This window comes from Garra rufa, chromosome 25, assembly GCF_049309525.1.
Source record: "Garra rufa chromosome 25, GarRuf1.0, whole genome shotgun sequence".
In the NCBI taxonomy this organism is placed as follows: Eukaryota; Metazoa; Chordata; class Actinopteri; order Cypriniformes; family Cyprinidae; genus Garra; species Garra rufa.
Genome location: NC_133385.1, coordinates 21,846,072 through 21,860,227, shown reverse-complemented (window position 1 = coordinate 21,860,227; position 14,156 = coordinate 21,846,072). Strand labels below are relative to the sequence as shown.

Sequence of the window (14,156 nt, the reverse complement as noted above, 5' to 3'; positions counted from 1 at the left end):
TGGAGGAGAAAATTAGATGGAATTTCTTGCCCTACCCTACCTTTTTGAACCAAAGTACACAAGACAAGCATATGTGGTTTCAAAGTATATAAATAATTTTTTTTTTTTTTTTAGAAAACAGCCAATCTTTTTGCTGGATAAGACCCTTATTCCTCGGCTGGGGTCGTGTAGAACCCTTTGAAGCTGCATTAAAACTGCAATTTGGACCTTCAACACGTTAATCCCCATTGAAGTCCACTATATGGAGAAAAATCCTGGAATGTTTTTCTCAAAAACCTTAATTTCTTTTCGACTGAAGATTGAAAGACATGAATATCTTAAATGACATGGGGGTGAGTAAAATCGTCAGGACATTTTTATTCTGGAAGTGAACTAATCTTCAATGCACAAACCTATTTTGATCACTTTTTGTTGCATATTATTTGCATTTTCATAAACCACCCAGGAAATGGTTTCATTTTGAGAATATTTCCATGTGTTGAAACATTTTCCAGCATTTTGTTGTAGTATTTGTAAAATTAATAATATTTGCAATGGTAAAAGCTCAGTGTCACTATTACTACAGCTTACCCCCCGACCCACATCATTTTTAGAAAAAAGGTTTGTTTAATAATTCATGACTGATTTTTAGCCAAATAATTGACATGGGTTTATACACGGGTGATTTCCCATATTTTTAGACTTGAATAATGTTTTATTTTCATCTGCAGTGTGGAAAATGTACTTAGCCATGCAAAAAAAGAAAAAAACGCATAAAAATGGTTAACACGTTTCTTATGTGCATCTCTCAAGTATAGGCATGAATGAGTCCTTGGTTGAGTCCACCTATTATGCACAGTTGCTAGATTAAAGCGGCAACGGTATGTGGTGATCTTTATGCTAGTATACACTGTAACGTACCACAGCACCACAGCACACAGTATTGCAGCCAGATTAAGTATAATGCATTATGACACAAATTGTGCTGGATAAAACAGGCTCACCAGCAGGATTCTATGAATTTATGAATAAAAGAGAAGAAACACCATGAATATTTTGCAAATTCTCTTTGAAATTCATACTCTCGGTTATCTATGGGAAACTACAACCTACAGTGTACGGTGTCCTTATTACAGGGAACATCCACATCAGATTAGATGTAGGTTTATGCACTAGTGCAGTACACTGTATTGTATTGTTTTCCAAAGCTTTGTGAAGACAAGTATGGCTCTAAAGTTTTGTTTGTTATAGTTTGTTACACATTCAAATGTAGGGAAATGTATGATGGCTTTGATGAATCAGTCTAAAACGTCTAATTAGAAAAATGTACAGTTTAAAGACTTTCGCAACCTATTTTACTTCTGTAATATCATGGATTTCCAAGTGCAACAAAATATGAAACAGGACAAATGTAGGTCAGGACTTGATCTTAGCCATCAGGAATTGATTGATTTTTAATTACGTTGTCAATATCAAAGTCAAGTATAGCTGCAAGCAGTGATTACCGGGGTTCAAGAGCTTTAAGGTGTTTAAGCAGATACAAAAAAAAAACATTACATATTATTTAGTGAGCCTGTAAACATCTAAATCAATGATTAAAATTAGCGTTTGTGGCATGTACAAAAGAAATATGATGTTAATAACATTTATGACTTTGATAGCGCCTTCTATGGTCCGATCTCCATAAAACTTTGCATGCTTTTTTAGAATCATCTGTCACATATGCTGACCTAATTTCATGAAGTTTTAAATTTTCCTTTAGGGTATATTTTGACACGCCGCTTTTCTAAACGATCCCAGCTGAGAAATAAAGGATTTATCTAGCGAAACGATTGGTCATTTTCTAAAAAAGAATAAAATGTATATACTTTAGAACCACAAATGCTCATCTTGCACTAGCTTGACCTTACGCAGTATGCAATCAAGCATGTTTGACATAGGCAGAAAAAACAAAGCGAACGTGCAAAGAAAGTCAAACGCACTTTACAAAAACATTTTTTTTAACATTTATGACTGTTATAGTGATGTATAGCACTGTTGTAGCACCACCTATGGTCCGATCTCTGTAAAACTTTGCATGCTTGTTTAGAATCAACTGTCGCATATGCTGACTTAGTTTTGTTAAGTTTTTGAGTTTTCGTTTAGAATTTATAGGCTTTTGGCAATATTTGGACATGTCCCTTTTCTAAATAACCCTGTTATAGCTACCCTAAGGGTAAAGTTGAACTTTTTTTCATAATTGTTGATCTAGAGAGTCTAGAGAATTGTACTGCAATGCTTATATTAAAGTTGAGGACTAGTTCGCAAATGTAGGTTTTTTACATAATAAAGAACATTTAATGAACGATTTGATTGATGGCAGTAATTCTAGAGGCAAAGTTGCTCAGTATGAGGAGATCTATCAGAGCATATAAATATTGTGCAAATGAATATTGTCAAATTGCATACAGACCTCTTGGGCCCACCAAGTTTAGTCCCAGTTATTCTGTTAACCTTGTCTGATAGGTGCTCAAACATCATTGGCTGATGGCGAGCATGTTTTTTGAGATACGCGAATGTCATCAAAGACGCTTGTGGCACTTTGGACAAAGACACGGCATACCAATTTTCAAGTCGATCAGGCTAACGCAGTGGTTTACAAAACCTGTCCTCAAAGGGTAGCTACACGATCCCAGCTGAGAAAGAAGGATCTTATCTAGCGAAATGATTGGTCATTTTCTAAAAAAAAAAAATGTATATACTGTATGACCACAAATGCTTGTCTTGCACTAGCTCGACCTCACACATTACGAAATCAAGCATGTCTGACATAGGTGAAAGTATCAAACCAGTGTTTACAAAGCGAACATGCAAAGAAAGTCAAATGCCTTTTACAAAAAAAGGTAGAAATGTGATGTTTTTAACATTTATGACTGTTATAGCACTGTATGGCACTGTTATACTGTTATATTTTGATAATTATTGATCTAGAGAGTCTAGAGAATTGTGCTGCAATGCTTATATTAAAGTTGAGAGAAAAACCTAGGACTAGTTCGCAAATGTAGGTTTTTTACATAATCAAGAACATTTAATGAACAATTTGATTGACGCCAGTGATTCTAGTGGCAGAGTTGCTCAGAATGAGGAGATCTATCAGATGATATGAATATTGTGCAAATACGTGAAGCACTATGTAATTGCAGAGACATAAAACTTGATTTCTTTCAAAATTCATACAGACCTCTTGGGCCGTGAGTCAAACATACCCACCAAGTTTAGTTCCAGTCGGCCTCTGTTAACCTTGCCTAATAGGTGTTCAAACTTCATTGGCTGATGGGGAGCATGTTTTTTGAGATGCGTGATTGTCATTATAGATGCTTGTGGTACTTTGGCAAAAATATCTCTTTCCATTCGAGAGTTATAGGCGTTTTGGTAAAAGTGTCTCTGCCCCTTACAAAGTTTTGGTGTCCTGTCTCGACAGTGAGTCGAAAGCTCATCTTTTTTTAAATAAATTTTAATAAAGGTCCTTTTAGTCATTATTCAGCAGCTATTGCTTTACTCAGGAGCTAATCACCCACCTCCATCCCCAACTCCTCCTCTTGTCCAGTCAGGACTTGGCTTTGGATATTTTGTTGAGTCAGAACACTGAATTGTTACATAAAAAAATCACTTAGAACATTAATGAAATCTGCTACATTAATCATTAATGTTGGTTCTGTTCTGTTTACCCTATAGGGGGGTTATTTATGCTCTCCCTGCTCCTGTCCATACTAGGCTGCATAGATGGGCAGGGAGTGTTTGCCCAGAACAGAACCATACCCCCAACCTAAATTTTATGCTAATTGTAAGTTATTTGATGATAGTGGTCCTGATATTCACTCTTCAGATAATCTTTCTGCACTAGTTTGGTTTGGTCAGTTGGGTAAAAAACATAGGACTAGTTCGCAAAATCCCAAAATTTTATGTAAGTAAGCCTGTGACTAACAGTTTAGGAGTTAGATTGCTGTAGCGCCCACTTCAGGCCGACTGGGGCGAGCTTTGGTGACATTGTAGATGGTATGACTACTACCATCCCTTAAAGTTTCAAGCCTCTTTGAAAAGTTTCAAGACTTTACTACAATGAAGTTTAAGTACCTATTAGTCGAGGTTAACGGAGGCCGATTGAAATGAATCTTGGGCATGTTCGACTCGCAGCCCAAGAGGTCTGCACGAATTTTGGAAGAAATCAGCCACTAGGCGGTGCTAATGAGTTTTACACCTCTCTAATCACGTGGTGTTTCACGCATTTGCACAATATTCATATAATCTGATAGATCTCCTTATACTGAGCAACTTTGCCTGTAGAATCACTGCTGTCAACCAAATAATTCCTTAAATGTTCTTGACTATGTAAAAAACCTTTCTCTGGACTTTCTAAATCAATAATTAAAAGCTAGACTTTTTGTATAAGAATACTACAATAACTTTATTCAACAATTTCTTCTCTACTGTGGCAGTCTTCGGCATGCACAAAAAAGTATTTTTGTAGCTTCGTAACACCACGGTTGAACCACTGACATCACATGGACTATTTTAACAATGTCCTTACTACCTTTCTGGGCCTTAGACGTGATAGTTGCATTGCTGTCTATGTAGGGTCAGAAAGCTCTCGGATTTCATCAAAAATATCTTCATGTGTTCTGAAGATGAGCAAAGCTCCTATGGGCTTGAAATGACATTAGCGTGAGTAATTAATGAAAGAATTTTCATTTTTGGGTGAACTATCCCTTTAACATTGGAGTTAGAAAAGTTTCTTCAGATTGTTGGAATATTCTCCACATAAAAAAATGGTTCTTTTCAGTTTTGATATAATGTTTGAACAGATTATAGTAGAAAAAGCCTTTCTCAGAAAAACAGGCCTCTCCCCAGCCTCTTCTCCTGGCCTGTAAATAACCTGCTGTAGCTCTCAAACCCGTGTCAGAGCGGTGCCTGCAATGAATCCATCAACCAAAAGTGTCATGGCTTTGGCATCTAATCGATGCTAGTCTCTGCCCTTCCATAGGTCAGTGTCAAAGCATTGAGACGTCTCTGCCAAGGCTGCAGAGTCTGATTCAGTATGACTCAGGCCATCTTCCAATTTCCTTCCTCATTACGAAGACATAGTCTTCGGACTTTAGATTTTTCCCACGGTGAATACTAACGAATATGTTTCTGAATATCTCTGGACACAGTTCTGTTCATACACAATAACCTTTGATGTCAAAATGATGTTTGTCAGGCTGCTGGGAGACCATCTGGAGCTGCTGCAAGCAGTGGCACATAAACATTAGCAGTCGACCACAGGAGTCAACCTCCCTCCGTCCACCCGCCCTTTCTCTTCACTCTGTCTATGTAAGAGGTGGAAAACACGAGCAAGGACACTACTTCACCGAGCCATATGCTTCTTTATTTCAGCACGTTAGGGCAGACTTCTCATTGCTTGCGTTTTCAATGTAAGCAGCTCAATGAAATTTCTTGAACCCAAAAGTTCACTTTCATGGTACACGGGTTGTAAAAAATGTATAAGACTTAAATGCCATCCTAACATTCTCTCTCTTTCTTTTCCCTCAGGTGCAAAGGTCATATTCCCCCAAGTACAGGCCATAAGAAAGGTAAACTTATTCGTCTGAATGATCACAAGGTTTTACATAAGTGCTTCATGGCGTGTTCTACAGCTGCTGGAATTATTGTGCGCTGGCACCACTTGGTGGCTGCCCTTGGAAGAGACAAGACTTTAAAATTACAACCTTCTCTTGTGAATGTTTATAGAACCCATGAAATAGTTCTTTCCTGTGTTGATCTATTTTCTTTTGAAACATTTTAGCCCTGTGGACTTTATTAAGATGCACTTTTCACAATCTCACTTTATTTAATTTAGAATAATTTGCTTATTTAATTAGCCTGCTACCAATATCCAGCAGATAATTCTGGATCCAAGTCATATAAATTCTCATCAAATATCATATACAGTTGAGGTCAAACGTTTACATACACATTGCAAAATCTGGAAAATGTTAATTATTTTATCAAAATAAGAGGGATCATACAAAAAGCATGTTGTTTTTTATTTAGTACTGACCTGAATAAGATATTTCACATAAAATGTTTACATATAGTCCACAGGAGAAAATTGCCCTGTTCAAAAGTTTACATACACTTGATCTTTTATACTCTGTTGTTACCTGAATGATACGCAGCTGTGTTTTTTATGTTTAGTAATAGTTGTTCATGAGTCCCTTGTTTGTCCTGAACAGTAAAACTGCCTGCTGTTTTTTCAGAAAAAAATCTTCAGGTCCAGCATTTTTGTGTATTTCCATCTTTTCACACTGAGGACAACTAAGGACAACTATTACAGAAGATTCAAAGGGATAGTTGCATATGATTCCCTCAATTGTCCTCAGTGTGAAAAGATGAATCTCAAAATCATACAGTCATTGTTGGAAAGGGTTCAAATACACAAAGAAATTGTGGGACCTGAGGGATTTTTCTGAAGAACAGCAGGCAGTTTAACTGTTCAGAACAAACAAGGGACTCCTGAACAACTATCACTAAACAAAACGAAGAAAAAAAAAAAAACAGCTGTAGATCATTCAGGTAACAACATAGTAAGTATCAAGAGAATGTCAACTTTTAAATGGGATGATTTTTTATAATTCAACTATTGTTTTTTCTTGTGAACTATATGAAAATATCTTACTCAGGTCAGTGCTAAAAAAATAACATGCATTTTGTATGATCCCTCTTATTTTGGTAAAATAATTAACAGTTTGCAGATGTTTACATTTTGCAAGGTGTATGTAAACTTATGACCTCAACTGTATATTTGACAAAACATTAGTTTGAAATAATATAGATAATTTTAACTGTAAAGGTAAATAGGTAATGCCATACTAATTTCATCAGCTAGTATTTATGTATCCTAAACAGACTTTTTGCAAACAACCCTGTGACAGTTGGAATTTTTACCCAAAAAATATGAAATGCTTTATCATTGTTTCTCACACTGTTTAAACGATCGGTATTAAAAATAATATTCATATCTTTATGATGTTTTGTATAGTTTAAGTGTGAATGTTTGGGTCTGGGACAAGGGCAGAACAAAAATCTGTTTTGGAAAAATCTGTTTGAAAAGAATAAATTAATAAACCCAAATTATTTTTAATAAAAAATCAGACAGTTACATAAATACCCTTGTAAAAACTTTAGCATATTTTTAAAAAGAGAACTTATTTTGCGAGCAATAATTACATTTTAATATATTCAAGTGCAAACTTAATGTGTTTTTGAATGCTTAATTGTATGTGAATTGTAGTTAAATCACAATGATTTAAAATGTTCTTTAAAGTAAAATTTTTAATTTGCCATTAAATCATATACTTTTTAAAAATGTACTTAAATGGTTTAGGAAACATAGTGAATAAAGTGTACTCTTTCTAAGTAAGCTTAAAGGATTAGTTCACTTTCAGAACAAAAATTTACAGATAATGTACTCACCCTCTTGTCATCCAAGATGTTCATGTCTTTCTTTCTTCAGTCGTTAGGAAATTATGTTTTTTGAGGAAAACATTTCAGGGTTTCTCTCCATATAATGGATATGTATGGTGCCCCCAAAATTGGTCTTATCTAGCGAAATGATCGGTTATTTTCTAAACAAATTGACAATTTATTTACTTTTTAACCTCAAATGCTCGTCTTGTCTGGTCTCTGCGATGCGCATGTGTAGTCAGTGTAATCCGGGTCAATACAGTTAGGGTATGTCGAAAAACTCTCATCTCGTTTTTTCAAAATCATCCTACATCACTGTTTTACCTTTTTTTTAAAAGGGCGTTTGAGCTTCTTTGTATGTTCACTTTGTAAACACTGGGTCGGTACTTTTGCAGCGATGAAGGACGATTTCGAAGTTGGGAAAGAAAACGAGATAAGAGTTTTTCAACATACCCTAACTGTATTGACCCGGATCACACAGACTGCGCATGTGCATCACAGAGACGAGACAAGACGAGCATTTGAGGTTAAAAAGCATATAAATTGTCAATTTGTATTGAAAATAACCGATCGTTTAAGATAAGACGCTTCTTCCTTGGCTAAGATTGTTTAGAGCCTTTTGAAGCTGTATTTAAACTGAATTTTGTAGGTTCAAACTTCGGGGCGCCATACATATCCATTATATAGAGAGATATCCTAAAATATTTTCCTCAAAAAAACATAATTGTGTGTAAATAAAAGTGGCCTTTTATTTCATTAAAGGAATAGTTCACCCAAAATGAATAATTACTCACCCTCATGTCGTTCCAAACCGTAAAGCCCAAAGTATACTTTATTTTTGCACACGAACGTTAGCGCCGAATGAATAGCCTTTCAAAGTATACTCCAAAGTAATAAAGTATGCACTCTAGAAAGCTTCATCCATGTCTAGTGCCTACTCTGTTTTTCCCCGTAAGTTATGACTGATAACAAATAACTCTGGATGTGTATTATTCTAATGATGAAAATTGCATTATGCGCACTGTACGCTGACCCTCACGTATGCGTAAAAAGTGAAGTATACTTGGGTTTTTTGTTCATCTTCTGAGCACAAATGAAGATATTTTTGATTAAATCCGGGAGCTTTCTGACCCTACATAGACAGCAACGCAACTGACATGTTCAAGGCCCAGAAAGGTAGTAAGGACATTGTTAAAACAGCCCATGTGACATCAGTAGTTTAACCGTAATTTTATGCGCCATGATACTCTTTGTGAATTTTTTTATTATTTTTGTTTTCTTTGCGCACAAAAAGTATTCTCGAAGTTCTCGAATTTCATTAAAAATATCTTAATTTGTGTTCTGAAGATGAACAAAGGTCTTACATTTTTGGAACGACATGAGGGTAAATACTTAATGACAGAATTTTACATTTTTAGGTGAACTAAGTCTTTACTATTACAGTATTACTCTTAATATTATTTTAATTCTCTAAATTTCAGGAACCGTGTCCTTATTGTCCAGACAAAGACAAACAGTCTGATCCAGCGGAAGACAACTTTCCTAGATCTGTGCAACCAGTACAACTTCCAGTCTTCCCATGGGTCCAGCGTTCTTCTCTAATCAACCCCAGAGACATCACTGCTGTCCACGTCACAAAGAGGCACCGTAAACTCCTCCTCAAGAGCGGCCCGCTTGTCCAGCAGCTCAACCCTGACCCCCCTGGCCAGATCAAAGAGAACCCAGAGCAATTGACTCAGGTGCAGCAGTCCCGTCAGAGACTGATGAGGGAGGTCTGTGCCAAATACACAAGCGGATCCACCAAACAGACTATAACTCGCATGCACGTGTCTCGTATCTTTGTGGAGGACAAGCACAAACTCCTCTACTGTGAGGTGCCCAAGGCGGGCTGCTCCAACTGGAAGAGAGTGCTCATGGTGCTTCAAGGCCTCGCTTCTTCCACCGGAGAGATCCAACATGACGAGGTGCATTATGGGAATCATCTCAAGCGGCTGGACTCGTTTGATCAAAAGGGCATCATTCGTCGTCTGAAGACCTACACCAAAGTCCTCTTCCTGAGGGAACCTTTCGAAAGGCTAGTGTCTGCTTTTCGGGACAAGTTTGAGAGTCCAAACTCATATTATCATCCAGTGTTCGGGAAGCCCATCATCTCAAAATACCGCAGCAATGCGACACAATACGCCTTGCGCACGGGAGCAGGCGTGACCTTCAAGGAATTCATCCAGTATCTCTTAGATGTGCATCGGCCGGTCGGCATGGACATCCACTGGGAGCCCGTAGGACATCTTTGCAGCCCATGCCTGCTAGACTATGATTTCATTGGGAAATTTGAGACTCTGGAGGAAGAAGCCAATTTCCTTTTGAGAAGTATCGGCGCTCCTAGCAATTTAACATTCCCTAGTTTTAAAGACAGGAACCCTAATGCAGAAAGGACATCTGTGGATATCACACGGAGATATTTTGCACAGCTAAACGTGACGGAGAGACAGAGAGTGTATGACTTTTACTACATGGACTATCTGATGTTTAACTACTCCAAACCGTTTAAAGATTTATACTGAGACTTTTACAGTAATCTAATGAACTTTCTGTTGGCCGAATGTTCACATTTTGTCCTAGTGAGGTTTTTTTATTACTTTAAAATGTTGTTTATTTGTTAACAATTTTCAATGTGAAATATTAATCACACTATCTTTATCTCTGCAGGCTGGTCCTTGCATTTATCTTGTTATTTATGAAACATATTCAATTCTATTCAGTAAGAAACCCCTTAATGGGATAATCTGCCCAAAAATGAAAAACTGGAGATAATTTACTCACTCTTCATGTGGTTCCATACCTGCGTGAGCAAATTTTGAAGAATGTTTCAGCTGTTTTTGTAAATACAATAAAAGTCAATAGGGTTCAAAATAGATTTTTCAGAATATCTTCTTTTGTGTTCCACAGGTTTGGAATGATATGAAGGTGAGCAAATGATGTCCGAATTTTCATTTTTGGGTGAACTGTCTCTTTTGTGTGTGATTTGTTTTCTCAGACTGCCTAGAATGAATAGACTGTACTAAGAGTGTCTAAAATTTAGGGTAATGTTATTTATTAGTGATGAAGGAAAGTGATTTTAGCACAAGGCCAGCTATAAGTATGGCTTAACTTAATTTAACACCACAAAACATTTTCAACAAGACAGATCCTTGCTTAGTGTGGTACATCTGGTAATGGTAAAATCAAATTTTTGTGAATGTATAAAAACAGTTTGTCCAGTGTGTCATGTTCTAGAGCATGACCTGCTACACCTTTGCCTTACTTTCACATGTCTTATACTATGTTTTCTGTATATCAATAAATGTAAGCACAATATTTTAATGTTAGTTACAGTAGATGACATCTGTGTTATTACCTTTTTTATTGTTGTACCAAAATTCCAATCATTTCTAGGTCTAGACGTGTACAGGAAACTCATTACATCCTCACATCTTTCGCCCTTTATTTGAAGGTTAGTTCTTTAGATTAGCCGCTGTTGATAAGTAACTAAAAGAATAATGGTAGCACTTTACAATAAGGTTCACTAGTTAATTACATTAGTTAACATGAACTAAGAATGAACAATACTTTACAGCATTTATTAATCTTAATTATTAATTTCAGCATTTACTAATGCATTGTTAAAATCACAGTTTGTTAACATTAGTTAATGCACTGTAATTTTTATTAACTAACATTAACAAAGATTAATAAATAGTGTAATAAATGTATTGTTCATTGTTCATGTTAGTTAACTAATGTTAACAAATGACACCTTATTGTAAAGTGTTACCAGAGTAACAAACGGTGAAGCTATTTATGTAACAAACTGGTGTGGTCATGATTATTATAATAAATTAAAATAATATAACCAACACCATCTTGCAAAATCAAGCAGCATTTTTGCATCATAGTAGATGACACTGGAAGCCTCACACATTTAAGATAAAAATGGGGGTCAATATTTTGACAAATTAAAATTAATAAGTGGTAAAGATATGTATGAGCAGTATTTATTAAGATATTAGCCTGATATTTCACCTACCTGATACGAACTAACACGAATGTTGTCAAGATTCTTGCCCTGGAAATCTTAGTTCCAACCACAAACACCTTTTGTTCCTCAGGTTTTTGCACTCTTCTCCTTGATATTTTTATAACTTTTGGCAGTTTGTAGTACTACAAATGTTTTTCCCGGTCCGACCGATAAGTACAGCCCAAAACATGACAATAATTGACCATTTTCAGCAGCAATAATCAGCTAAATATGTGTTTAAATAACGAGTTTCATTCGGTTCAGTGGCATTGTTTACGTTCGATTGATGTGGCTTCCTGAAAATACTTTATTTTTAGCTGTACAAAACAGCTTTCAATTTGATGTCTTACTATATTATTTCAAGGTATTGTCTTAATTATGAACACACTGGTTTGTACAACAAACAGTTTTACTGCACGTTATTCTTCTCGTTATTTCCTTAAAACCCGGAAGTCTCGCCCATATGCTTACTTCCGCGTTAAAAAATAAGGTGGATACCTGAAATGTCTTGACTCACTCTCTCGTTTCATACAAACGCAACTGGCGCCATCTTGCGTTTCAACTGTAGTGAAAATTACCTCAGAGGACGTAAGTATTAATATTACTGTAATATTGTTGCAGCTAGTGTTCGTCTTGTTGCTAAGCTGATTGTTTTGTACATTGTAATGGATTATTGTGTTTTTTTCCCTATCGAAGGTATCAGGATAATACGCAGATTATAAATGATTTCAAATGTTATATATAATGTTATTTTTCTGCTACTTTACCCCAGTACTGGAAACAAAAGCAGCAACCCCCCCTCTTGCAGCAGTCAAAACTGGTGTTGATCTTTACATCTTGTCCTCCCACTCCAATAAGTCCTCTGCCGCCTGGAGCAACTGCGGCTTTTTTAGCTCCACCCCCTCGTTACCCCCTCCTTATCTCACAGGGCCTGGGGCTTTGACATCCTGTTCTCTCTCACAATCTACAGACTCAAAGGGCACATCAAATCAGCTACCATTTGTCACGTGGAAGACAGAACAAAGAAAATCCTCATTTTTCTTTCTTCAGCACTAAAATCATATTTAAAAAGGAGGGGGGTGAGAGAAAAAATTAGTCTCTCCGTATGATTGGGTTTCGGGAATGGAAAGAGCTGGAGGCAAGAGAATAAGCTCTGAACTAACTTTTAGAAATTAAGTTATTACAAAAAGACTCTGGAAAATCTAATTACCAAAAGAAGTGTAGACAAAATGCAACAGCATCAAAAAATGTTGAAAGTTGTTTCAGGTGAGGAGATGAGACGTTGCAGGCCATCTCCAGCAGATGGCGCTGTGGTTTAATGAGGGACACATGGCATCATCTGAAAACACTTTCAAAAGAAATATGTAGATTTATTTATACATTTATGAATGTTGCACAGGTATTACAGCTGTCTCTTATGGCAAAACAGTGGCTCATGCCTCCATATGTGCAATAATTCATCATACCAGGAATGCATATACATAAAAAATAAGCGGCTACATAATTTAAATAACATCATTTAAATTTTAACACTATAATTTAAATACTATTAGTGGTTATGAATTAACAATGTTAATATGAATGTTAATAAAGTCCTACGGATCACAGAGACGAAATGAGTTCGTGTGAATTGTTAAAGTTTGCTATTGATTACTAAAAGGCTTTTGTTTATCTGTCTTCCGGCTGTTTTATTTGACTCGGTCGACTGCAAGACCAGGGCTAGTAAGTGTTACTCAGATATATAGTTTGTTGGCATGATGCACATCACTGGGATAACCATTACTCCCCTCATCTCTCTGTAAATTAAGGAAATGAAGTGCAGGCGCTCGAGGCTACATTCTAAGCTATTTAAATCTTTAAATTTACATCTTCCTCCAGCGTCAAGTAATTGAACTAACTCCGGGCTTGTTCCTTTAATTGAACAAAAATATCTTGTCTTCCTGCTGCTCGTCTGATGTGGGAAACTAATTTCAGCCAAAGGCGAGAAAAATTCGGTTGTTAAGTCCAAACAGTTTGCAACATATTCCTGTATACAAACAGATTTGCTCTGCTGTGTTTTCACTCGAGAATGTGGGCTATTATGGCGAAGGTGATAACATTAGCTGTGTGCCAAAAGATTACTGAAGGTAATTGGAAAAGAAATTTTAAAATTCAAATTTGTGACAAGAAAACGAAGGGTTCTAGCATGTTCCTCCTTCGCACTACTAAAAACTGAACTGAAATGTTGCTGTTTAATTATTTATTTATGGAATTCATAATTTGATCCTCGACCATAAAAAATATATATTTATAGGCCTACATCATCTGAAATCTGAATGATGTATGTTTTGATAGGACAATATTTGGCCGAGATACAATTATTTGAAAATCTGAGGGTGCAAAAAAATCAAAATACTGAGAAAATCGCCTTTAAAGTTGTCCAAATGAAGTTCTGCAATGTATAATACTATAATCAAAAAATTAAGTTTCGGTAGGAAATTGACAAAATATCTTTAAGGAACATAATTTTTACTTAATATCCTGATGATTTTTGGCATAAAAGAAAATCGATCATTTTGCTACAAATATACCCGTGCTACTTAAGGTCTAGGGTGACATTTGTCCTCTGCTCGTAGGTTGTTTGAATTCCCAGCAGTTTTTT

The 14,156-nt window shown here is 36.1% G+C and overlaps 1 protein-coding gene across 1 annotated transcript; it reads left to right on the top strand.

Moving 5' to 3' along the window:
- The first annotated feature begins 5,441 nt into the window (after positions 1-5,441).
- LOC141301398 (carbohydrate sulfotransferase 8) lies at positions 5,442-10,805 on the top strand. The gene is made up of 2 exons (XM_073831633.1): positions 5,442-5,588; positions 8,943-10,805. Exons 1-2 carry the CDS (start codon positions 5,442-5,444, stop codon positions 10,020-10,022), a joined length of 1,227 nt encoding a protein of 408 aa, XP_073687734.1. The 3' UTR covers positions 10,023-10,805.
- The last annotated feature ends 3,351 nt before the right edge of the window (positions 10,806-14,156 follow it).